Source organism: Lasioglossum baleicum, chromosome 1 (genome assembly GCF_051020765.1).
Source record: "Lasioglossum baleicum chromosome 1, iyLasBale1, whole genome shotgun sequence".
Taxonomy (NCBI): domain Eukaryota; kingdom Metazoa; phylum Arthropoda; class Insecta; order Hymenoptera; family Halictidae; genus Lasioglossum; species Lasioglossum baleicum.
In genome coordinates this window covers 6,114,651-6,140,920 of record NC_134929.1, presented here as the reverse complement: position 1 = coordinate 6,140,920, position 26,270 = coordinate 6,114,651, and the positions used below count along the sequence as shown (strand labels likewise).

At 39.0% G+C, this 26,270-nt stretch overlaps 3 protein-coding genes across 9 annotated transcripts; 1 reads left to right on the top strand and 2 right to left on the bottom strand.

Moving 5' to 3' along the window:
- The first annotated feature begins 418 nt into the window (after positions 1-418).
- On the top strand, positions 419-21,798 carry Ubr3 (Ubr3 ubiquitin ligase). Of its 3 annotated transcripts, XR_013009500.1 has the most exons (30): positions 419-1,108; positions 1,484-1,697; positions 1,773-1,898; positions 1,983-2,248; positions 2,327-2,571; positions 2,651-2,768; positions 2,841-3,020; positions 3,263-3,489; positions 3,570-3,725; positions 11,167-11,348; positions 11,427-11,566; positions 11,637-11,779; positions 11,860-12,026; positions 12,125-12,368; positions 12,454-12,613; positions 12,717-12,857; positions 13,157-13,309; positions 13,700-13,872; positions 13,975-14,392; positions 14,486-14,634; positions 14,723-14,869; positions 14,975-15,283; positions 15,386-15,620; positions 15,726-15,935; positions 16,138-16,412; positions 16,812-17,159; positions 17,257-17,388; positions 17,506-17,645; positions 17,734-18,016; positions 19,131-21,798. XR_013009500.1 is itself a non-coding variant. In XM_076429541.1 (29 exons), the coding sequence occupies exons 1-29, from the start codon at positions 871-873 to the stop codon at positions 17,849-17,851; spliced, it is 5,709 nt and encodes a 1,902-aa protein (XP_076285656.1). In that variant the 5' UTR covers positions 419-870; the 3' UTR covers positions 17,852-18,197. The 3 variants fall into 3 exon arrangements, 2 of the variants coding, with proteins under 2 accessions (XP_076285656.1, XP_076285643.1); XM_076429541.1 differs by lacking the exon at positions 19,131-21,798 and having other exon boundaries at positions 12,762-12,857; positions 17,734-18,197; XM_076429528.1 differs by lacking the exon at positions 19,131-21,798 and having other exon boundaries at positions 17,734-18,197.
- On the bottom strand, positions 3,849-10,493 carry Orion (chemokine-like protein orion). 3 transcript variants are annotated; one of them, XM_076429564.1, is made up of 9 exons: positions 8,435-9,465; positions 6,476-7,059; positions 6,209-6,350; positions 5,892-6,032; positions 5,603-5,820; positions 5,307-5,527; positions 4,979-5,217; positions 4,780-4,909; positions 3,849-4,711 (listed from the first exon to the last, which is right to left on the bottom strand). In XM_076429564.1, exons 2-9 carry the CDS (start codon positions 6,995-6,997, stop codon positions 4,372-4,374), a joined length of 1,953 nt encoding a protein of 650 aa, XP_076285679.1. In that variant the 5' UTR covers positions 6,998-7,059; positions 8,435-9,465; the 3' UTR covers positions 3,849-4,371. The 3 variants fall into 3 exon arrangements, with proteins under 3 accessions (XP_076285679.1, XP_076285669.1, XP_076285689.1); XM_076429554.1 differs by lacking the exons at positions 6,476-7,059; positions 8,435-9,465 and adding an exon at positions 9,599-10,493; XM_076429574.1 differs by lacking the exon at positions 8,435-9,465 and having other exon boundaries at positions 6,476-7,089.
- Positions 20,996-26,220, bottom strand: LOC143211780 (small ubiquitin-related modifier). Of its 3 annotated transcripts, XM_076429746.1 has the most exons (6): positions 23,376-23,405; positions 23,199-23,310; positions 23,010-23,078; positions 22,829-22,906; positions 22,181-22,252; positions 20,996-22,057 (listed from the first exon to the last, which is right to left on the bottom strand). In XM_076429746.1, the coding sequence occupies exons 2-6, from the start codon at positions 23,211-23,213 to the stop codon at positions 21,995-21,997; spliced, it is 297 nt and encodes a 98-aa protein (XP_076285861.1). In that variant the 5' UTR covers positions 23,214-23,310; positions 23,376-23,405; the 3' UTR covers positions 20,996-21,994. The 3 variants fall into 3 exon arrangements, with proteins under 3 accessions (XP_076285861.1, XP_076285869.1, XP_076285880.1); XM_076429754.1 differs by lacking the exon at positions 23,376-23,405 and having other exon boundaries at positions 23,199-23,327; XM_076429765.1 differs by lacking the exons at positions 20,996-22,057; positions 22,181-22,252; positions 22,829-22,906; positions 23,010-23,078 and adding an exon at positions 26,016-26,220 and having other exon boundaries at positions 23,224-23,310; positions 23,376-23,425.
- Between the last annotated feature and the right edge of the window lie 50 nt (positions 26,221-26,270).

Genomic DNA, 26,270 nt, shown 5'->3' with positions numbered 1-26,270 from the left:
GCAGCATTCCCTCCGTAGCGTCGCGTTTCGGCCACCTCTTAGACGTCACGATTTCTATCCCCACCACTCGACTGCGCATCGAGCAGTGCGCATATTTCTCGAGCAAAGAAAGGACGTGAACAAGAAAGACAGTTATTTATATAGTGATCTATGATGATCTATGATCGGTAAGTAAAAAATACTTATCTCTTACGTCTTACGTGGTGTTATCAGAGAGAACTGGAGAGAACACGCGTTATCTCTCCTTCTCTAAGATCTGCTTTGATTCCGACGGCAGCACTGTCACACAACGGCAACGGCGAGTCGTCAACCAATCGAAGTAGAGAAGAACTTTGATGTAACCTCTATAACATCGTGCTACGTCACCGAATTCGCGTGACGCCATGGAGGAAAGAAACCGCGCATCGGTCACTGTTCCGTCGATAATATAGATAAACTCTTGATCGGGGAAAGAAGAAGACGTACCGTAGAAGAATATAAACTGTGGTCAATTGGTCGAACGATTGGTGGTCAATTGGTTTTGCCGTCCCGTAAATGCGGATGTGTGTTGTATTAACAACGATTATTGTGCAAGTACCGAGTACTTGTCGAAACACGAAATCTGAAGGTCGATAATCGTACGTCGCTTCGGAGAGTGGTGTAAGCTAACGGTCCCTTGCTGCTTTCGTCATGCTGTCAAAATTGATGAGGAAGACAGAGTTGACGGGAGATGCTCACTGATGATGGCGCCGCCATGATTACCCTACGTCTGGCAAGCCCGCCCCTGCACTCGTTCTCTCGATCCTCGGAGGATACCGCAACACGTAGTATCGAGACCAGTACTAAATACCCGTAGTATCCTCGCAGCGCGAGGTCAACTATTCGTCCACGATGGCCTCGACGTTGAACACCTCCCAAGTATTAATGAACAAAGGCAAACGCGGTGCAGCTGCTTATATTTATGCAGAATGCAGCAATCCAACCCTTGACAGTGGTGATCCACAGCATCTCAACGAACTGTTGGATGTACTCTTGAATCCTGGCAAGGCCATCGACGATTGGGAAACCATTGACTGGTGCAAGTGGTTGATGGCCGGTGGTCGTACGCCGGATGAATTTGCCAACACAGGTACATCGTATGCATTTCTCTTCCTTTTCTTTCAAAAAACGAGCAGATCAAAACGAGGATAAACGTGTCCAACTCGTTGTTCACAACGCTTTTGTCCTGTCCGCATGCTTCGGTATACCATAGTATTTTCCGCTATGCGGTCCTTGTTTTACGGAAGATGGTAGCGCGACACGTTGCTCGAACTATATAAAATTGTTTAGAATATTATTCGGGATCATTCTGTAATTACACGTAACGCCATGCGAGCATAGTACATTGAAGTATAATAATAAATTGGAGTAAAAACATCCACACGATTCTAACGTGTACGCAGCAATTGTAAAGTATAGTACAGGGTTTCTGTTTGTTTAAAAATATTTTGTATCTATGTTTCAGTGAGGATGTACGATAACGCTACTACATGTGGACTCGTTTGGACACCGAATTTTGTGGCGTATCGTTGTCGTACCTGTAGCATCTCGCCGTGCATGTCTCTGTGCACGGAATGCTTTAAGAAAGGCAATCACTTTCGCCACGATTTCAATATGTTCCTCAGCCAAGCTGGAGGAGCATGCGATTGCGGCGATTCGTCGGTTATGAAAGAAGCAGGGTAAGAATTTGCATCGGTTAGACAAAGTTGTTTGTTACGCGGCGAAACTATCCCATCTGTTATCTGTTCCCATAGATTCTGTGATAGACACGGTCCGAAAGCTGCGGTCGATAAATCGGCACCATCGGATTTGTTGTGCGTGACGGTTGCGATGATGCCAAGGATTATCCTTCGTCTTATCCAACATTTGCGTGAAAATTGGTTCGTTATATAACTTTTTTTTATTACTAATGCTTTAAATAACATGTAGCGTTTCTAATCATTTTTTCTCTTCTACAAATGCAGTAAGGCACGTGCTCCAGACTATAGGGTTGCTATCCAAGATGCGGACGGATATTTAACCATGCTTCTTGACTTCAATAAAATGGGTACGTTGATGAGACGAGTGATGACGTCGGCACTCACCAATCCACAGAAATATAGATGTTTCATGGATCCATCTGTATCGACTGGACAGCCAGAATACGACATTTATTGTCAGGATAGTAATATGATATATCAAGATGCAGTGAAATCTTTGCCAAACCCAGAACCACCTGATGAATATAAAGGTAAATTCATACATATTCTATTAATAGATACGTTTTATTACGATCTGATATAAACTAAACTATATCTGTTGTTTTTAGAATGCGCATCGTTGCAAGAACACTTAGAACATACCACTTTCTTAGAAGAATTAATGTTTTGGACGGTTGTTTATGAATTCCCGCAAAAATTAGTTTGCTTGCTGCTGAATATGTTGCCGGATCCAGATTACAAGGAAGCGCTCACTTGTGCATTCGTGCTACATTATAGTAGAATTTCGATGATGCTCGAACGCTCAACAGATCCCGATACTTTAAGTAACAGAATAGTTCACGTTAGCGTGCAGGTAAGTCTTTTTCTACTAAAGTGATATTACCATAGTAAGAACCGAATCGGTACTAATACCTTCGGGTTTCTTATTTTAGCTTTTTAGCAACGAAAGTCTAGCATTGAGAATGGTCGATCAACTGAATTTATTGCACGTTATGGTTATCAGTTTAAAGTACATGATGAGCAAAATTCTGATTCAGAATACCTTGCATGGTATGTAGATTTTAGAATGATCAAATATCGGAGTACCTTTCTGTAGCGTTAAGTGTTCTATTCTCTGTTTAGATCCAGACAAAAATTTTCATTACGTAGTGGACTGTAGACGTCAAGTAATGAAGGAACATTGCTACTGGCCCCTAGTGTCAGATTTAAATAATGTTCTTTCGCATAAGGCTGTCGCTGATCGATTTATGAGCGACGACACACTTTTGGAAATGTGGTTTCATTTCCTATCTATGTTTCAAGGTATCGTTGCATCTCGTGTAAAATACACACCCCTGGGTAATCTCACTTTCGAGAAAAACGCGTTTAAAGATTCAACAAAAGAATGCAAACAAATCCTTTCGTGCACACATATTTTGTAGTATTCTACAACACTTTTATACTTTTAAAAAATTGATTTTTTAGAGATGAGAAACCAGAATGCTCCATGCTGAAGCATATACTTGTGTAATTATCTCGAAAGCTGCTAGTTAAATATGTTGCAGGAATGAACGTGAATCAGCGAGAACTAAGTGGACATATTGAGTTTGAGCCTAACACGTATTATGCAGCGTTCAGCGCCGAGTTGGAAGCAAGCGCGTATCCAATGTGGGCTTTGGCCTCGCATTTGAGCGGACCCGAGAGTGCACCCCTCAGTCGAAGAGTGCTTAGCTATTGTCTAATGGCTCTGCAAGATTGGTTGGATGCTATTAATTACACCCATCCAAACGATGTAAGAACTGAAACAATTTTGCCGAGTGTCATTTCGGTTTTGTCGATGTCGTCAACGATTTGTTTTTCCTCTTGTTACAGAGCGACAGCTTACAAGTGTCGTTTCATCTTCCACTACACCGATATTTTGCTGTGTACATGTGTCAAGCGGTTCGCCAACAAGGAGCTACACTTAATAATTTACTACCTCCTACCGACATGCTGCACCTTCTAATGATGCATCCTCTACGTGTTCAGGTGAGTACATTTTAATAGTCCTTGATCTCTGAAAACACTCATTAGATTTCCGTATCGCCGCGTTGAAACGTTACTAAATGTAAATCGGAATGACACGTGGACCAACTACAAAGAGAACTGCGATTAGCGTTTTGGTTTTTATTTACTTGTATTTTTAAATCACAGAATCCTGAGGTAACTATTTACAGGGTACTTGGGTGGGTAGCCGATAGTTTCATGTTCTCTTATAAAATAGGCAACTGCTACAGATTAACGGTACAGATACTTGTCTCTCTTTTAAATGTAGAAATGTTATACTTGTCGTTCTTATCGATTACGTCTTCTAACATTACGTGTCAAACTGATAAAAACGAGTGGTGGCAGAAAGGAAAAAAGAAATAAATTGCGTTTAAAGTGAAATAATATTACGCGCGCATCGTATACATACATGCTAAAATGGCACAATGATGATAGACAGAATCAACAAGGTACGAGGAGCACGGTTAATGTCTCGAATCACGTGGATGCGTGCTGAAGCGAATCAACAATTCCTACCGTTTCGATATAATTTAATGAAGAGAGCACGCGAAGGTAACATATAAAAAGTATCTACTAACGACATCTATATCTTATCATCGTTACGATATATATATATATATCACTGATTTCATGTCGCTCTTATTTCGACTAATGGGGAATGATTAATAACCGGTGGCGCGGGTGGCAAGTCGACCATCAAATGTGGGGTGAAGTCGTATGTGATTAGTTTCAAGGCCACGTAGCCTCCCGATCCCGGTCTGCCTTTGTGAAAAACTCCGGCACCCGCCATTGGAACCGGTGGATCCGATTTCACCGGTTGAATATCGATGAACGGTACTGTATTTTGCGCAGCATCCATCACTCGATCGCTGGGCGAGAAATTTACGTACCGGTGCTTCTTCGAGTCCGGTAACGATGGCAGTTGAGTTCGAGTTGGTATATCAGGATTTTTCAATTCCAATTGTGATCTGTAAATCGTCGAGATAACGCTGAACATAACGAGAACCCCCTAGAAGCAGAATCAGCCGAAGCTTACCTGTTGGTAACGTCGTTGCCTATCCAGAAACTGTTGACGGACGGTTGCGACAGTTCCCCCGATGTGAAAGTAAACGGCGTCACCTGTATTTCCAGATTCAATCGGGACCCGATCGTTCTAAACCTGAGACCTAGAAAGATAAATACCATAATTAGTGTTTTTCTACGTGAAAAACGAGAATTTCAAATAATACGCATACCTGTAATCAGGTGATTTTGATCCGACACTAAATCGTCTAGATCCAAGCCTCTCTTTTCCCACGCTAGCGAATGATAGTCAACGCCGTTCTTGACGTTCTTATCCAATATAGAGAACGGTACAACAGGCTTCCAGGCAACAGTTGTTTTGTTGATGTTTCCACGTGGCAACAGTTGACCCTCTTGTATTTGTATGTGCATTATCTGATTGACTTTCTTGAGCGCAACACCCGTGACAACCCTGTAACGCACAATTGTCTCCCGTTGTACAAAGGATTTAGATTTAGATGATCTTCGTTGAACGATCTACGACGATGTACTATGTATTACTTGTTGTTGGCGGTGTCAGATGTAACTTCTCGCAAACTGAAGTACCGGTCAGATCTTGAGCTTTGATCGTCGCAGTAGCAGAAACAATAACTGCAATGCCAGAACAACCAGTACCACCAACTGTCCACTTTCGTTTCTTCTCTCTTGCACATGCCCCGCTGCCCGAACACTTGGTTGTTCTCGTATACCACGTATTCGTATCGTCGATGGCTGTTCTTAGCCTGAAAAGAATTGACGCGTTCAATGATTCAACCAAGCCAGATTTTTGTAAAAGAACAACGAGAAATTCAATTTACCGCTGGACACACCCACATGTCGGAATCGATGTACTCGCAATGTATCACATTACCGTTACATTTGCGTTGTTGGGCGCAGAACTGATTTTTGTAACATCCGTGCACGTTCGTGTAACTATAATAAGCGCAATTCTCCCTGCAAGACGTGTGCGCGTTCAGATCTATTTCGTTTACGATATAGCCTTGAAACAGTTCCGTTAACTGCGTGTACGTTTCATCTGCAAAGAGTTTTACCGTTTGATCGAGTGTCGACGTTTCGAATATATGTATTTGTCTACAGAAAACATACTTAATTTTGGACGCGCCGGGTCGCACATCCAGAGATCCCTAGGCGCGAATGCCATGGCGGTCTTCACAGCTCTTACGGTTTCGGATGTTCTCACTGCATACTGCTGCTTCGTTAATTCCATTTCTTCGGTGAAATTAGCACCTGCATAGAATACACTCAATCTTCTTATTCGTTCAATTTACTTTACTTGAAATTTCTCTGAACGCGTTTGTTACTATGTAGTTCTCGGCTTGATTCTTCAAATATATGTACATACTGGCATATACCCCATACATAAGTGGCTAAAGTTAATTTCACCATCTCCTCACAGTACATACCTTGATTGTACAGTCTCAGTAACATGTAGGAAAACTGAATCATGCTGTAGCCTTTGATCTCTGCAAGAGTAACCGTGCCGTAAAGGTTGTAGAGCAATTGTTGAAGAGATTGGTTTTCACTGCAAATTTGCGAGGCTGCTTCCTGTAGAAAATATAAACCAGTTAAAATATATATATCAATTATCCTGATCGAGGGTTCGCTTATATCGTGACGAGAATCATTGGCTATATTAAATACTCGTTCATCTTGTCGTTGTTATATTGTACCTGATAAGCCTGAACGAACAACTTATCATGCACTATAAATTCGGTGATACGAGCTAGTTTGCTTATTATGGAGTGTTTCGGGTCGTGTAAAATAGCGTCCGAGATGTTCGCTAGCGCTTGCAAATCGAGCTCCTTATTCTTATCGATAATCTCGTGTTGCATTTGCCTGAAAATATAGTACAGCGTCTCGATCATATCGAGCTCCTCCCGTGTCCGGTTCCACAACCAGATGGAATTCAACGAGTTCAAACGGCTGTAACCGGGATCCGGAAAATTCCGATCCAACTCGTCGCCAAAGTCTCGGAAGCTCTTTATCAGATACTTCTCGACGTCGAGTCCGTTGAGACCTATCTGAAATACAGCGTCGTTCACCGTTTCCGTATGTTTGTAAAGGTTGTGTCTCATCTCGTCAATCTCTGTGGCATCTTTGATAAAGGCAAACGTTGTTCCCCATGCTACCGACGACAGCGACAGGAAGAGCAAGCACACAGAAGCTTTTGTTTTCTTCATTTTCTGCTGCATTATATCTACTATCTGTCTCTACTTCTTTGATTACACAGACTTCCGGCACATCGTTACAACACCTACGAATGAACAAGCAATTTTTTACACAACTATTTCTTCTTTTTAGAAAAATCTAACGTGTTACGTCTGTCTCTCCGGTTCCAATTCGTCGTTACGCGTATCGTATCGCAAGGGTAAAAAGAGTTCTGAAAAGATCACAGCTATCGTCTTTCCGTAAACATTATCGTGTCCTTCTGAAACTTCGGAGAACGAAACAGTATTCGACTGGATCAGCAGCGTGTCTCGCCGTCTTTGTGTGCGAGCGACGCTTCTCTGTACGTATTGTAGTACATACACCAAGCTTGCTTCGTTGCGAGTGTTTCGCATACGGCATACGCGAATCACGGTTGATGTAAGGGTCGAATGTACCGATTACGTTAAAAACTAGATACATACATACGTCGCTATACAAAATGATTATGGTCTCGGAAAGATGACAAGCATCGTGGGACTCGCTGTTTTACGACCTAGGATTAGGTGTTCTTTGTCGCGATGCCTCTTTTCCACTGCATTATATCTATGTAATTACTTTTAAAGTGAGTCATGTCCGGCTAAATATTGGCACTTCCGGTCGTGTCGAATCATTCGATACGATTGAATATTCCATCATCAACTTGTTCTGGGGTACCTTTTCTCCCCCCTGTATAAAATTCATCGATGCCGCGCGCTTTCCCGTAGAAATACATACATATCTACATCTACAATAGAAAGCACGCTTTCTTTCCCGCGGAAATCGCGCTTTTTCTATTTAACTTTTCTTCGTTTTCCTAAAATTATTCGATCGCGCCATAAGCAGGCCCGCCTAAGGTTTCTTCGCGTATACCACAATCTTGTTGAACAAAAGCGGTTTATTACCGGACAGCGGATTTTTGCGTTTATGAGAAAAATGAATAGAACAGTTAAGAAAGAAAATCAATTTCTATTTCACTCCAGCTTGTTGCAATTCTGGTAGAAAACTTGTATTATATTTTGCATAAAGATCTGCTGTCTATTTGTTACTCTAGTTTTCAAATGTGTGGAATCGTTTCAACTTTTTTCTTTCGCACATGACGCAGAAGAACATCTACAGAACGAACTCTTCGCGACCCTGCTGACTAACGATTATGTCTATTGACAAAGATGACACGAGAGACGATAAGAACCGATTTTAAAATTACATTCCGTTAAAAATCCAACAAATGATAACCGTTCATTCTTTATTTTCGTTCGCTTTCACGAAAACGAATTTCGTACAAGTATGGAAAACCAAAGAAATAGGCTAGAAAAAGGCTAGACCTATATGTAGTATTGTAGTAAATAGGTCGCGGAGGTCAATGCTATCGCGTTTGAGCTGTTTCAATCGTAATACAGAAAAATTGGAACTGGAGAGACTAATCGGACGACAAACGTTCTTACAATTCGCAGGTTCTCTAGGTGCACACACTCTGCCTGTTCTATCTGGCTCTTTTGTCACGACACTCTTCGCTGCATAAACATAAACATCCGTCGTATGGCCGTTTCTCGGAAGTAGTTTATCGTTCAACGTGATTTTTGAAACAAAACGAAGGAAACAATAGCCGCGACGAGCTTCCTCGGTTGCTTGAATTCGACTGAAGGTTTTGCATCAATCCGTCCCCGTCTCGTCGTTATTTTACTCTGTGCGCCGTGCGCGCGCGCCGCCTTCCCCTCTCGGCTCCGAATCGTTCAGGCTTTTAATGGTGTTATGTATCTCTGCGCATGCCCCTCTTCATTCTAACTCTCCTCGTCTGGTCGTCACAAAGTGCATTGTATCGTAGAGAAAACCACTGTATAAGCGGTTCCTTTCTTTCATCGCAGTGGACTTCCACGAAGGACAAATAATCTTTCACTCGATTTCACGATTTCGAACAATTTGATCGCGAACCTCCTATGAATTCCATCTTTTATCTTCTCATTGTTCGTCAAAAAACATGACGATCGCAACTAGATCTCGAACGCCATTGAAATATGTACATACATACTTACTTCTTTTTGTTATTCGCGTTAGTATGTACATATTGTCTTCTCGCGAATAATGCTCCGAGAGACCTTATCATAGTTGACGAATTGAATAGGTGCATACTGTCGGACGTCGCTCGATCATCGTGATAGTCCACTATGCCTAATACACTCGTTCTACTTAATGATTATGATAGGGTTCTCGGAACTGTCAATGATCGGACAGAGTAGAGTAGACGAAATACTTCCATCACATAAGTCGATTTAAATCCGTTTCTCGAGTACCGGATTTTATTTGTGAACGCGATAGCGTCGTAGTGAATTACTTTAAAATAACTGTTTTACAAAAACAAAAACGTCATCACGATGTTTCATTTCATTCCAAGTCGTGATAAACGAAATACGAAAGTATCAGGTCGTTAAGTATATGAAACTTGTGAAAAATAAAAGACAAATTTCAAAGAAATTTTTCAAGTCTCGTACTTAACGACCCGATAGTTACGTATAACTATATCTTTAAAAAATTGTAGTTAATACGTTCCAACAGTGTTCCCCGAGGAATTTTTTGATGAAAATTTCGAAAGAAAGGTTTTCGATACTTACGTCCATTTGTTTGGCCAGTAACACAAGAATGCTTCTGCTAAGAGTTTGGTCAGAGGCGGGGACTAACAATCGGTGAATACTTTTCAAAATATCAGGCAAAGCACCTGATCTGGAGGAGACGCATGTTGTAGCGAAGTCCTCCAACGTGAATCGGTCGTATGTTGTCGACGACACGGCGTATACTACGAAATTATCGTACAAATCGTTGATCTGCCCGACGTACCGATCGATCTGGCTTAGTTTATGATCGAGGCTTTCTTGTAACGGTAGATCGGCTAACAGTTTAGTCATAATTAAATCGATGTGCATTGCCATTTTCCTCTGAAAAACGTCGATCTTGCTCGACACTGACGATATACGGTTCTTCAACTCTTTCTCCATTCTATAAACAAACGGGAAGGTATTCTCTTCGTCGCCAGGCTTTTTCGGTTGTAGCATCTCCCACGATTCGAGAATGTCTACTACGGTTTCACGGCCGAATCTCAATATATCCTTTATATCCATAATGCTCATGCTGTCGAAACCGTTCGCGAACGGCTGGAAACCGATTATCAAACAAAACAGAAGAATCTTCGTGTTCACCATCGTCCACTGATTCCGATCGAAACTCGCCAGCGAAATGAATTTCGAGAGAAAGGCTCACGGGCAATCTTGGCACATGTATCACAGTCAACGAATTCTCTTGGTATAAGTATGTACCCGTTTTCTTCTCTTGCCGCGTTTTCGATGTTCTCGAATATTGAAATGGCTACCGACGAGTCATGAGGCAAATGAAAGTACCATTTCAATTAGGAATTCCAGGCATCTGGAGAATACGTTACGCGAGTACAGAGTTTCGTTTCACTCATCTGAAACCATCTGAAACCGAGGACTGAGGATCTCTCGTCCCTCGTCCCTCGTCCCTTGTCCATTGATGACAAAATTGTTACAACCTGACAACGCTGCGTCTTTACTGGCGTCGAGTGACAGGATTGGTCGGTTCGGAGGGGGAAGTGCCGTGAACCCACAAATCAGCTTCGAACAGTGAAAGAATGCCAGCATATATATACTATACTGATATATATAAATACATATAATATATATATAAATAGTTCAGATATGATTATTCTGTTTTGCGATATATAATACTTTCGAACATGTTTTCTTATTGAAAACAAGTCTGCAAACTTTCTTGTTATTGTATTCGCATAAATGTTATTCGTAATAAAATGTTCCTTTCACGCTTCGCTTTTCTGCTCCATTAACGACCCTGAAATCATTTATACATATAATTACTGATAATTACGCATAATACCGATTTCCTCCTTGTCTCCTATTCTCTGATGGTTTAGAAAGGATGAAAAAATTCTTGAATAAGACAGAAGCGAGAATTATGTCTGCTCCGTCGGTCGAACTCGTGACGTGATTCAATTTTCGAAAGTACCGTTAGGCACTAAATATATATATGTATTTAGTATGTAGGCACCCGTTTATGGATCATGCATACCGATGCACGGGACGATGTTCTTTTTTAGCTAGAAATTTTCTTTCATGTTTACGTATATTTAACAACACGATTTCTCGTTCAGGTTGCCTTTTATGAGATCTGGAACGGCTTATGGGTTCGTAACGGACTTCAAATAAAAGGACAAGCCATGACTTATATACAATGCAATTTCTGCAATTCGATGGTCGACGCGGATCTCTATCTTCTGCAAGTCTGCGCAACGAAATTGCAACCGGACGTTTTTATGAAAACTGTTATCGAAAAGTAATTCTTTCGTTTTATCCTTGTTTCGTTGCTGTTTTCTTGGATAGAACATAGAAAATAATCACTCTGTTCGTTTAGGTTTCACGTGAGGGAATGGATGAGTCTCTGTTTGTATCATACGCGTCAAAACGAATACATGGAAGGAGAGAAAAATACTCCTATGTTGGAAAGCTGCTTAACGTTTTTAGCTACTTTGGTAAACGTTCGAACAAACTTAGGTAAATTTCTCACAATTCATTTTCTATTTAATAGTATTTAAAGTATACAACTGGCACGATATTTCTGCAGGTTTACCCGATAACGAAATGTCGGGTCTGGAAATGGTTACGTTGCTGTGCATGGGAGACAAGACTCACAGTCAGTTAATGGAGTTAATGCCGGAGCGTTGCGGTACCCCGCAAAACAGAGACTTTGAGTCTATTTTGGCTGATGTATGTTTCGCTTGCATTATTTATAGAAGCATCGGTGTACACACGTTTCTTCTACAACGATCGTATAATATACTTTGCAGACAGCGCAATACAAGGCTCCTAATCTTGAAGCCAGCGGAAATATGCAGCAGGGAATGTATGGTCCGAAACCACACGTGTGGGATGAATTATTTGATCCTCTACACGTTTTATTAAGAGCGGTGCATAGAAAAGACTTTCAGATATCGATGGATCGTTTCACCGAATAGTATGCTTACCTTTTTAACGAATCGTTCAATTTAATCAGACTATTTCTGCATACTTTAACGTACCGATATTTACATTACATTGTTACAAATGTTACAGCGTGAAGCAATCAGGAAAACTGAAAAACAGTGCGACACCGTGGCCACCGTTTAGACATCCTGCTCCTGTTTCATTCGATTACGACGATCCGCGACTCGCCTTACGCACCAAAGTTTTCCATGCTATGATTTTAATAATTCTTTACAAGACTGTATACGGTCATAGCATATCGGAACACGTAATGGCATTGACTATTTACTTATTAGAAATGGCGGTAATCACTGCCGAAATACCTGAAAAATCAGTAAGTACAAAGACTTTTGATAAATAATAATTGATAATTGAAAATCGCGAAAATCGTGAAAATAATCACGTTCGTTCCGAATTAGACGAACCGCGTGTGTCACTATACCAGCGAAGGAACATCTCGTGTGATAAAGGATATGGATCTGGATAGTTTTTATAAAATTGATAATTTATCCGAAAATCTAAGGACCGTGGTACCACGCGTGATCAAGATGCAAGAATCAGAGTCGGAAAGTTCTGAAAGTAAGCACATAACCGTTATCATGAACTGTTCTCCTTTTTTATTTTCCTTTTTCAATTCTTTATGTTTTGGAGATTCAATCGCTTTAAACATCTCTTCTTTTAGGCGAACTAGAGTATGATATTCAAGATGAAATGACTGATGTTGCAGCTTCGCTTATGCTAAACGACGGGACAGACGAAAGCTGCTTGGAAACTCTAAGTCTACCATCTTTACCTTCTCTACCAGCCTTACCAGCGGCAGATGGTAAGCGATTTTTTCGATTTATTTCTCAACGATACGCGGAATATACTAGCTATAAGAAAAACAAATTTCAATCGTTTCAAACGGGGTTGAAAAGTATTCGGAAAATTTTATATGCGTACATATGCCTTGATCGAATGAATTTCTAGTGTTATCGAATTGTATATGTTCTACATCCTCGTAAGTCACTTGACAAGTTTCTATGTAAGTTAAGACACACCCTGGATATAATTTGATTTAATATCGCATAGTGTGCAATTATGTAATGACGTTAGTTTTGTTTCTCCTTTTATTATGCGTAGCCCAAGTTCATATGACTATTGTACCTGAAGACGGAATTGTTGCTATATCAGATGTTAACAGCGAAGACGATATAATAACTCCAGGAAGACCTTTGCCACCATCCACCGAAGGGTCCATGGCCCTTGCCCTTGAACCACCTCCTTCGCCAAGCAGTACGTTGCTCTTAGTCTTTTCCGCTTAATCATAGCTGTATCCGTAATATTGGATGCCGCACATGTTTCAGTTTATCAGGGCTTTTTTTCTGGTGGGACATAACTACTGTATATGTATATGTACATATATGCATTACACGATGCGAACGGGACAAATGTGAAACACTTGGCTCTGCTTGACACAGCTAACGCAAGCAAGTTCGTGGATTATCGTTTATAGTTTTCTAGAAAGAAAGCACTGAATACTGAAAAATATTCTAACGTAGTATGCATACATAGTGTGTAATACCTTTTGTTGTTACCTTTCGCTCGGCTAGCATGCATTTAAAGAAGAAAGACTACAAGCTGTGTGACCTATTCCTTAATATAATTTTTGTTAACTGCGCGTAGATATGGTCGGTGGCCGACTAGCATTGCCACCAGCGCCTCAACGACCCGCTGTTATGGCTGGTAACGAAATAGGTACTGCCCAAAGAGTTTACCCAAGTCTAAGCACTTCTGCCATGGAAATTGTTCCATCAACATCGAATTCTCATAAGCACTTAAAGAGGAGAGAGCCTGTGGTAAAGAATTCTGATTCGATCATATCCGCGCGATCAGTTGAAAATCATTTTTTTTATAAAATTAATTTCTAACCAAGTTAATCGATCTTTCTTTCGTTGCAGAGAGGACAACCAAAGACAGTAAAGATAGGCGAAAGTATAATTTCGTTGTTATTAAAATTACACTCTCAATTATCGGGTGTACCGGACAGTTACAGCTTCGAGCAATGTACCATGTCCGATAACGAACCTAGTAGTAGTTCAGCAACCCCACCAAAGGAGTCGAGAATCGGCGACGGGCCGTTCTTCATCTCACAGCTACTTAATAAAATAGCGAACTTGGATCCTATGTGCAAGGAGGCTATCATCGAAACGAAGAACAAGCTGTGGCCTCTGACGCAGGCGTGCGAGGACGAGCAACGGGAGAAAGAACGCCGCGAGAAAGAGGAGAGACGAAGGCGAGCAAAGGAGAGGCAACAGAAGGTGATGGCTGAATTTGCCAACAAACAAAAGCAGTTCATGGAGAAGGCACTGAAAACAGGTATTTACGATCAACGCGTCAAAGTAAAATCGAAATTGAGGACACCGCAGCAAGAAATCAAGCCACAATAATACAATTCCTTGTAACTTTCAGACGAAGGAGACGGAATATGTAGTATGGACGGAATTGAAGAGGACAATGCAAACAAATTAACCAGCAAAAAGGAATACGATTGCGTAATTTGTAATCAAACTACTCCCACCAGCGAGGATGCGCCGATGGGCCTGATCGTACTAATTCAGGTAAAATAATAAATAAACGCTTGGATCGTTACTTGATTTATAATGACGATATATTAGCGCAGCGTTTTACCATATGCTTTTGATGTAGCCGACATGCGTTCTTGGTCATGCACTGCAGCAACCAGAACGACCAGTTTTACCCACTTCCGATGACGATCCGCCTATAACAACAGGCGACACCCGTAGCGCTCACTGGGCCCGTAGAATGCAGAAGATAAACGCCTATTTCGCATACGTAATTACTTCTGTCTCAGCTGATAATATACACATATATATATATATGCTCGAACGTGTCGGATAAATCGAAACGTGTTAATAAGTCTGAATTCGTATCCCGCAGACAACATGGGTGTTGACCGTCGATTGGCTCAGGGAGGATGGAGTTCACGTTCAGACGTGCGGTCATCATTTGCATCTCGAGTGCTTGAAGTCATACTTGGTGTCTCTTCGTAACCATCAAAGACCGCAGAATATCGCGGTGGAAAGAGGCGAATACCTGTGTCCGCTTTGTAGACAATTAGCTAATTCGGTTCTGCCGCTTTCCCCGCAATTAGGGGAGTGCGCGGCAGTGGTACAGTCACATCACGCGTCCACCGCTACGATACTCTTAGAGTTAAATAACCTGCTGAAAGAAATACAACAGAGCCATGTGAGAGCTTCCTTATATCGATCTGTCGCAATTACAAGTGTGTGTCTAGTCGCAATGCACCATATCTATCTAACGTGCGTCTTCTTTCTGATCTTTCCACAGCTCACGTCAAATTTGAATGTGGCAATGGTGAAATCCATGGAGGACATGACGGACACGTGCACAAGCTACAAGGATGGATACTACACTCCTTTGTTTCCTAGTCCCCAAAACTTGTTCTTTTTCATAACTTCTATAGCCCGAACGAATTTCGAAATTGAACTGATCCAACGTGGCGGATCGCTTTGCGTTCAATCACCTACCACGATACCTCAGACGCCGAAACGCGACTGCCTTGGTAACATTTCTTTGTTTTCTCCTGTGTTTTTCGATTTTCGAGCACGTGCTGCTGCTTTCTTCATTGGCGATTCTATTCAATTCGATTTTTCTGGTATTCTTTCAGTTGCACTGCTCCACGTTTTGGCGATGCATGCAAGAATATTAGCATCGTGGCCGGTGCATACCATTTGGCAGCAACTGGCTGGAATACCTGCCGAGCCAGCATCCACACTCGCCTTGAGGCCACGCGAGAAAGAAGTTCCATTGCTTCTCATCCACCCGACTGTTCTTCTGATACAATTCATATTGCTGCTTCCTCTCCACTTGGATCAAAGTATGTATCCTAATGGTTGACCTAATTCTAATTTTCAAAATCTTCTTTCTTTATTATGCTAGCTAAGAACTGTGCTGTAAATGTTTGCGACGGTAGATTTTACTTTATTTTTCAAAATAAGGTAAACTAGGGTTGTACTTCTACCCCAAATAAATCGCCTAACGATCCAACAACAGTGCTTAACCAGTTAAATTTCTTCTAGCGTACTTCTCTACCGTGGTGAAAGTACTCTACAACTTGTTATACTATCAAGTGGTACTTCAAATCAGTTGTGGTCTCACGCAAGCGGAAAGAAACGCGATTTTAAGGAGAGACCCGGGTATGGACCGTGGTCCTATGTCTTCGGATACTATACTGTATAGAATCATCGAATACTTCGATAACAGTGAGCTATATTGTTCAGACGACATGTACAAACCATCGACTTCATCGTCTACGTCGTACACGAGGATGAAGATGCATAACATTGAACAACAGGTATGCATATGCATATGTATACATAGTACTAAATGCTAATCGTTGACCCAGCGACTGTAGAACGTAGAACCATCGATATTATCATTCGTTCGGAGGCTGAAAAAATATTCATTTTTAATATTCCGATAACGAATAACCATTTTAAACGATTAACATGAATTTATTCATTGATAATATAAAGTAGGTCGTAATCAAGATTTGAATAACTAAACGTATTAATTCTCATACGATAACTAGACTATACATATACGATATCTTTACGCAAATTCTCATTTCTTCAAAGATTCTTCCCAATGAAAATGAAATAAATTGAAATTGTACATGCACAACAAATGCATAAATATCCGCACTCTACTTGGTATAATTATGACGTCTGCATCCATTTAATTGTTATTTCAGATACAATCGCTGTGCTTACCATTCTTGCGAATAGCTGCACTGCTTCGCTACCATTTGTACGAACAACCATTACCCCTAGTTAGTACACCGCAGACTGAGTTCGTCAGATTAGTTTATTATTTGGAACTAGTATCGGAAGGTATGGATTGGAGTATATTCAATTCGACGGTGGCCTTGAACTGGCAGAACAGCGAGGCTAGCGTTTCGGTACCCCGACAATGGTGCGATCAGTTCCTCATGTTTGTTAGACAAAACTATAACGTGAGATACCTGATTACGGAGCAGCACATATCGTGGCAAACACCCAAGTTACTCAGTCTTCCAAGGGAATATGAAAAGTTGTTTTCGGTACGCAATTTTACACGCATACATACATTCTCTAGCTGCATCTAATATCTTTCAGATATCGAACACATTCAATGTTTCTTTAACTATACCATTCTAGTACTATCATGAACGACAATGTCGGCAGTGCCACTCGGTTCCACGAGAGATCAGTATCTGCTTGATATGCGGCACAATTGTTTGTCTGAAACAAGGCTGTTGCAAACAAAAGAACGTTTGCGAAGCTGTCCAAGTATGTATCGCGTTCAGTCCGCCTTTCGGCCTTTCTCGGGCAGCGTTCTTCTTTTTTCTTCTAGACTATAAATATGATTGTTTATTAATTATTAATTATTAATACAACTTTCCATAGCATTCAGCCATATGCGGAACTGGTACCGGCATATATTTAGTGGTTACGTCAACTTATATTGTTGTGATCCGAGGACGGCGAGCTTGTTTGTGGGGATCTTTGTATCTCGACGACTTTGAAGAAGAGGACAAAGATCTAAAGTATGTAGCTGGACTTTTGTTGTTGTGTTGTGTCTCAATGATTCGATTGTGTTCGTAATGTGTTCTATTTTAATGTGTTCTCTCGTAGGCGTGGCAAACCTTTGTATTTAAGTCAAGATAGATACCAATTACTGGAGCAGCAATGGTTGACTCATAGGTTTGATCACACGAAAAAAGCGTGGGTTTGGCATCGCGATGCGCTGTGACCTTTCTTACACGTCGCAAGGCGCTAACTTTCTTAAACGGGGTTCAAGAACTCGAGCTGGTTTTCTCCCACTCCCATACAATGCTTCGCCAAGAAACAACAGCGCTTTAAGAATTAACGGATCGCTCGAGAATACTGTACGGATATTATATTTATTATAATGCAAGTAAGTAGATATAATAATTGAATGAAAGTATTATAAAAAAAAAACGAGGTGAGAGAGCTAAACTAAACAACAAAAAAAAAACAAACAAACGTTACATATTTATAGTCATACCACCTGAAAAAGATTATATCTGAAGAAATGTATGTTTTGAATTAAACTGTGTACATTTTATTTAAGAACATATACATATATAAATATACATATATACATGATGTCCTAATTAAAAAACAAAAAAGAATACTTATGTAGCGCGTAGCATTTGTACTTCAGAGACGGAAACGATTGATTTTCGTGATATTGAAATTTTGATTGTTGCTAGAGAGCAGATACGTGAATTGTGTTCCTGATAAAGGCATAATTTTCTTTATATAATTTAAATTAATTCTTTTTTTCTCTATTAAAATAGTTAAAATTTATCGTGTATCTTGTTGGACGAGAGAAAAGGGAAAATACAAAAAGAGAATTATCAGTTACGTCCTATAATTTATTCAAGTAATTACGTATTACTACTGGTTACTAAAAAAAAGAGAGTCGTACTCGCGCGTTACTTCGAAACTCGAATTGCATTCGGATCATTCGGAACATTCGGAAACATAATTTGCTGGACCGCTGTAATTTTTGTAAATGGAAAAAAGTGTATTGCGCTAAACTTGTATACACTATACACACGACGAAATCGAAGACTGGAGTCTTTCATATCGGAACATTCGGAACTTTGTTTCGGAGTTAAGTTCGCGATAATGTATCGAGCTTAATACCGAATCTGAAACCGATCGTTTATTAATGTAATTATATTAACGGTTAGTCGGTTACTAAAAAGATCGTTACTTACAATTAGTTACTTTGATGTTCGAGGTTTATTCGGATTATTCAGAAACAGAATTTACTGGACCGCTATAACTTTTGTAAATCGGAAGAAAAAGTATACCGTGCTAGATTTATAAAACATGACAAAACAAAAGACTGACGTGTCTTTACTATGGAAACTCTGTTTCTGAATCAAGTTTTTATAACGAGTTGAACTTGATACACACCGCGCGAATCTCCGTATTATTTATTCTTGTATCTCGTTGTATGATTCTGTTTTACTTTGATTGATTCTCGGAACGCTCAGGAGAAGCAAAACGGTTGAATGCAACGCGTGCACGGTTCTCCTTTAAACCCAAGGTGAAGGGAAATTTTTCTGTATGCGTTCAATCGGTGGGAAAGAAACGTTCTAACACGAAGCAATTCTGTATAGCGACACTTTAGCGAAGAAAACGACGTGGAAATTCTATTGCAGAATATGAAATTAACAACACTTTAATCTACAAAAGAGAATGACCAGAGTCTGTGGTATATATATATAGTGATAAGCGAATTTATTGTTATAATTATAAACACCTGATATATACGAGATTGTCAAATCTTCTCGCTCCCTGTAAAAAACAAAAACTTTCGTTCGCGCGATTCTCCCCCGCAAAGATTTGTAAGAAACTATATAACGAATCTGTCACGGATCAGCTGGATCCGTGATTCGGACAATATCCGATGCATTATTTTTCTGTATGCATACTACGAGCTGTGTATATTAAAACTATATAAATTCATGTTTTTTTTTTGTCGAACAAACTATTTATCTACTTGCTGACACTTCTTTTCGAACCAGTGCATAAAATAACGATTAAGCGATTCAACTGTGGCAAGTAAGTTTTTATTGCTTCAGAAGAAGCAATTTATGCGATGTGTACAATTCTCACGATTAAGAACAGTAGTAGGAACGCTCTAAAAGTTTTACGCTCTACACTCTACATAGGAAAAAAAATCCTCCTCTTGAAGATTTCGAGTTTTGTGATACTACAATTATCGAGGCAGAAAATTGCTTCTTCTAGAATGTAGTTTTTTGTAAATATGTAATAATGTTAGGACGCCACACATTAGGATTATTAGAGGACGCAAGATAATTTCTGTATAGCTAAAATATTTTTAGGCATACTCGTTTATAACATTTAAGGATTTTCGCGAGTATCACCGCGCGCGCGTCGTTGAAACGAAGTGCTAAAAAGTAAATAATTCATAGCAACTATCAACTCTGTTCAATGTATAAAGAAAAGCTATACTACTAAATAAAAAGCTTTCCTTTTGACGTATAGATTTCGTACCGTTTCATTTCTCCGCTGTCCGCTGTCTTTTATACGCACGTGTATAAATATGAAATAACCAGAAAAAAATGAAGGATTATTGTTATTTTGTTGTTGTAGGTAATTATTACAGGTATTTTATTACTATTGCCAGATGTAAACATGATTGTGACACTGATGAAATTTAATGATTATTACAATGCTGTTTATATCAAAATCATTATATCTGCTTTTCTTACGGAATTCAAAAATTTCTTCGCGCGAATGCAATTTTATCGTTCACGATAATATTTTACGAGAGAATACTATTAATGTGTTATCGTTATACTTTACTTACAATTTCTAACTATATAAACATGTTTACCACGTACAGTGGTTCTAGAAAGTTTGTGTACACCATTGTTTTCTATTCTTCAAAATAACTTCTCTAATAATAATAGTAATAATAATAATAATAATAATAAAAAATAGTTTTAGGATCCTTCTCTACGCAAGGAACGTAAAAAAAAAGTACGTGTTAATAACTGTAATTATTTCTATAATTTTGTAGTCTACATACCATTAATTATTCGTACGCTAAAGTAGTAAGCGATTGTAAGCGATAAAGCATTCGATCGAATTTTTATAATAAGAATCATATTAATCTATTTATATATCTTCTCTAATATCGTCGTCGCATCAAACAATAGAAAAGTTCGATCATATATGGTATAGAGAAACTTTTTGGAACCACAGTAAATTAATTTAATTTCAAAGAAAATTTATAGTATTGTTCGAAGAATAAAACTGCTTATAATAGTAGAGAACGAAATTCCGAACAACTTTTACACGTGTTAGTATAATAAAAACAAAAACTATATTACTTATTTGTACAAGAATAAATTTTATTACAATTTGTTGAAATTTTGTCCTGCTAAACTGCTAAACCATTGAGTAAGTGTTTTGTAATGAGGATGCCCATGGAACTTTGAATAGATTCTTGACGGAGAAAGAAATGAAGCGCCCAACGTTAACAGATCGACGAGTCTTTGGTCCAGCTTCTGCATCTCAAACTCCGATTCTCATTGTCAGAGTAACGAGAATCTATCAACAACGTACTCGTACTGTCCATTTCGATGGAACATAGTTATTCCGGATAAACCTGTTTGATGGCAACGAATTTGTAGGAAGCATCCGCATTACTTACATCGAATCAACTACTCCATGATTTTATCATAAGAAAAAGGAAAACAACCAATCCTTTGTATATTTTTATGTGTATATATATATATCGTTGACATCGAAATTTCAGAAATAAAAAATTGTTACTATTGCGATCGTTATTAAAAAGCAAAGGCAAAGGAGAAAATATTACAATTATTTCTTTTTTTTTTATTATCATATATAGATGCAACTTGAAAGCAACAATTTTTTAAAAATCATGTTCACATTGTATAGAATATTTATGTGCTTGAATAATGAGAAACTAACATTCTTTTCTTTTCTTCTTTTGAAACTTTTGTAATACTAAAACTAGCGAAAATTCAGAAATCTATGAAATACGAATACATTGCCGGATGCCAGATTTTAGTAAAGGACAAAACTTATGACATTAAGGCATGATTCTTGTGTTTCTTGTTGTTACTGTTTTGTTTTTGGTGGATGAGTGTGTATGTTGTATGAAATATGGCTATCGATGGTCCTTAATCTTGCTTCGTTACAGGAATGTAGAATAGCACATCAAAATATTACGTAAAAAAACCAAATTACATAATGCTTTTTAACATACATATACATACTGATGAACTTGTCCATTTCTTTACGATAGTCACTTTTTCACTTTAAAAGATATTAAAACTGAATAATAGGTTTAATTTCCTTAGTAGCGACCACCTGTTTGTTCTTGATACACCTCGATAACATCGTCATTTTCCATTTCCAGCTACAATAATAAATCGTTAAGTGCATCTCGCATTGTCGTATGGTAAATGAAATTCTTAACCGAAACTGATATTTTCGGAATTAATATTAACGGAGCAATGTTACACGGTTCTAATTTATTTACCTGTTTCGGTGTCTCGTCGTCGTTAATCCTTTTACCATCAAAAAGAAACCTGAGCGATGTCATAGGAACACCCTGCATCAAATTTGTTACGTTCAACGTACCATTACCGATGGAGTTGGAAACATATTCGAAAATGAGTTATATACGTATGACAAGTAATTTCCAAATACCTTAACACTTTACCTACCGGGAGCGTATATTAATAGGATTTTCAATCGCTTCTGCTGTACCAAAAGAAAGCATAGAAACTTTCTTTTACATTGCAATCTTACAATTAAATGAAACTATTAGATGACGTTAGGTAGTCGAGGCTGACATGTTTGTTCAAAATGAAAATTGCTGTTGCAGGTTTAAAGGTACCATTAAAAAGTGTTCAAAATTATGTGATAATCACTGGTACGCGGTAATCAGTTAACACTAGTATCGCATTGGTACTCCTAGTTACGACGTGACTAAAATCATTATAGGAAAGCAAGTGCTAAAGAATTTTGTTAATTACTGATCATACGGTTTCGAAATAATTAGAGACTTGCTCTACTAGAAAATTCGTTGGATCTTTCGAGTTGCACGAAATAGCGTATTTGTCATGGAAAACACTATCAGCATGATACAACTCGAGTCTGTTTAAACAACGGAGAAAAAACTAACCACACGATCGCTATATGACTTCTTGAGTTTACCCATTTGAGTAGTCATCTTTACCCTAAAGTGAATTTCATTGCTGTCCTAAAAAAAAAAGAAGAAAAAGAGTGAAACATTAAATGTGAACGGTAGGATATCGTCGATGGGTAATTGCGAGCGAGAGAAATAAATTTGTGTCATCTCTTACGTTTCCGACGACTTTGAGCTTGATGTATTCGGAATTCGCGTCACCTGGGCCGGCTTCGGGTTTTTGCTCCTAATACGCAAGGTTAGACCGATTAGACTCGACGTATGAACGAACATATCGATGTTACATTGTATTTATATCGTAAGATACTGCTACTAGCTGCCGGTTTATCGGAACTAGTCGACTCACCTGGTTATCAGACATGATAATTAATTAAATATAACAATTCTCGACCACGCGCCAGAACAGTAACCAAACACACGCACGCAATATGGCGCCGCGCTTTTGTCAGTTCAGTCTTCTAAAAATAAAAATTTTTAACGTTTACTAGAACGCTCGTTCAGAAACGCATCACCGTTCTACCACCTTCCGTCAGTTCCAGTCAGTTCTGTCTGGTTCGGTTCCGTTCGATTCCGCTGGAAATTGAAAATATATACTTATTCGCGCGATCTCGTTGCGACTATGTATTTACCGGTTCTAAATATTAAATATATGCGTATACATATATATATACATATAGTTTACTTTTGTAAATACGGAAATATGGATATGATATCGTTAGTTTACGATTTAGGATTTATATTAGCTGAAATTGTCATGTTCAATTTGATAAATATTATCATCTATATAAGAGATAATATTTAGATTATAAAAGATAATATTAGATTATATAAGAGATAATAGTTATAATATTTACATATTGCTTAAACATAATTATAACAACGAATTGTGTATTTTGACATAATTTTCTATGAAAAAAGCGATAATTATAATCCCAAGCACAAGACTCCCATTATTGAAAATAGGACTTCCGAAGACTCCCGATCTGTAAACACAGCGGTGTGCGGTGTTGCCACGTTGTTCAGCACGGACAGGCTAGTACACACAGGCTAGTACTAATGTGTAAGACAAGGAGAGGTTTAGTGCGGGAAAAGGACAGAGCGAGACTCATTCGTGCCACCTACTTTCAAGGCGCTGCTAATCTGCTAATCCCCTGATATTTACTCCTGATACAATGAAACTGTTGGAAAATTCATTAATAAGTCGCTTTCCGATAATAATTTATAACATTTTTGTTTTTTTAATTGGTTTATAATGAAACAGTTATTGACGATTCTTCGAACTTTTGTCCCGACATAACCTCAAATTATTCCGAACACTCCACAAATAATTAATTTTCCAATTCCAGCGACATCATTTATCTACGATCTCGTTAAACGAATCTAGAATGAAGTCTTAACAAAATTCCCGATCTAATTTTGTAAAGATTTGTTGCCTAATTATCGAGTTATTAGCGATTTATGAGCTGCCGGATATGACTGTCCTTGTCGCACACTACATGACTCTCCTTGCCTAACACATTACTCTATTACTCATTACAGACATAGGAGAAACAAGTACTCTGTGCAAAAATTGTTAATAACTAATTAAATACGAGCTCGATTTACAAAAAATTGCTACTGGATTATTGCTAGAGGTCTATTCTAAATTCTAGCTTCTTCGATCATACATCTTCACAAATTATGTGTCTGGAAAGTTAGAAAACAAATTATTTATAAGATGGTATCAATATTTTTCAGCTCACTTAAGTGGACAGAGGTTCGGAAAATTGTTAATAATTATTCAACATCTATCAAAATCGAATAAAAAACTATACGTGAAAGTAGCTGCGGAGGCCCGCCTCGTATTCTCCATTTATAAATTGTTGCTGTGAAGCGAGTAATTAATGAATCATCGTTTGTTTTGATGGATGAGTGAGATCGGCTATTGCTGCCGTTGTCGGATACCTCCTGATCTCCACCTTGCATATCATATACTCCTGGTAATATCAGGAGATTCGAAGCGCCGCAGAGGCGTTTTACACGGAAAATTATTTCACAATTTCGCCCCATAAATGGCGACACTGTCGCGCCACGGAGATAATGCTGACAAACGTCGATAATGTAAATTCTTATTGAAATATTGATTCATTGTAAATTTTGTAAAATAATTTATCAACTACGACGAAATCTAACCTCTATCTATCACAAAATGTCAACCTTACAGAGGTGCTTAGTCATAACCAGTCATAACACCTCTATATGTAATTCTATAATATACACCGTGATTGGATTGAGCTCAACTTTTCTCGCGCATGCGCGGCGATTTTAGCTTCGGTAACGTAAGCTTCTCGATAAAATGGGGTCCCTTGAGCACCCCGCAGAATTTAAAAAGATTTATATGATTTGATTCTAAAAAATGAATGTATAACAAGTGCATTTGTGTATATTTTGTAACTCGTAGTTACAATCATAGTTAGTCCGGTAAGATTATTTCGGTTCATTCCCGCCAATATAACTGCGCCTCAGGGCTTTGGCCGCTCTGCTACCATCTGCTACCATCTGCTACCATCTGCTACCAGAATAGTAGATACGTTACTGTTTTCTCGCGCCTGGGAGAATGGTTACGTGGATGGTTAAATATTCAATGAAATTGTTATTCAAGCGCTAAAAAAATTGGTGGGTGTGTACTGGAGAATCCTCTGTGTCTGTATTGTACAATAAAGATAATTTTTATTCATGCAAAATGGAAAATCTGGCGCTGTTACCGGCCTGACTTGCTCTGTCGGTAACATTTGGCTAACAGTTTGAGCGTTTTGCCGCTAGATGGCGCTGTAAGTACGTATACGAAGCGCAAATAATTCGTGCCGGAATTAACATTACGTCTTATGGGAAAAGCGGCACGAATCATTTGCTGCTGTAATGAATATCCAATATTTTTCATTTTGCATGAATAAATTATCTTTATTGTACAATACAGACACAGAGGATTCTCCAGTATACACCCACCAATTTTTTTAGCCCTTGAATAACAATTTCATTGAATATTTAACCATTTACGGTCCTGTGAGTGTAGCGCGCGAGCGCGTTGGAAAGGAACGTAGGGGCAATAGTAGGCTATGGTGGGGATATGGTTTTGTTTAGTACCACTTGTACTGAGTGACTGAGTTGTACCACTACCACGTACCTGCACGTACCACGTCTACCACTACCACTGCAGTGGTATTGGTTGGTATTGGTATTGTCTGCGCCGAAACCACAGGCCACAGGATCGATGACCGAGGCGAGGATGCAACCAGGTAAGTCCTTTGCCCTGCGTATGTTGTTGCCATTCCGATTGTTAGAGAAATAATCTTGTACTGGTAAAACTGTTGAAACAGAGGTTGGTGCATAACGAGGAACTTGCGAATTCAGAATACAGGACCGTGCTTATCCATCGATT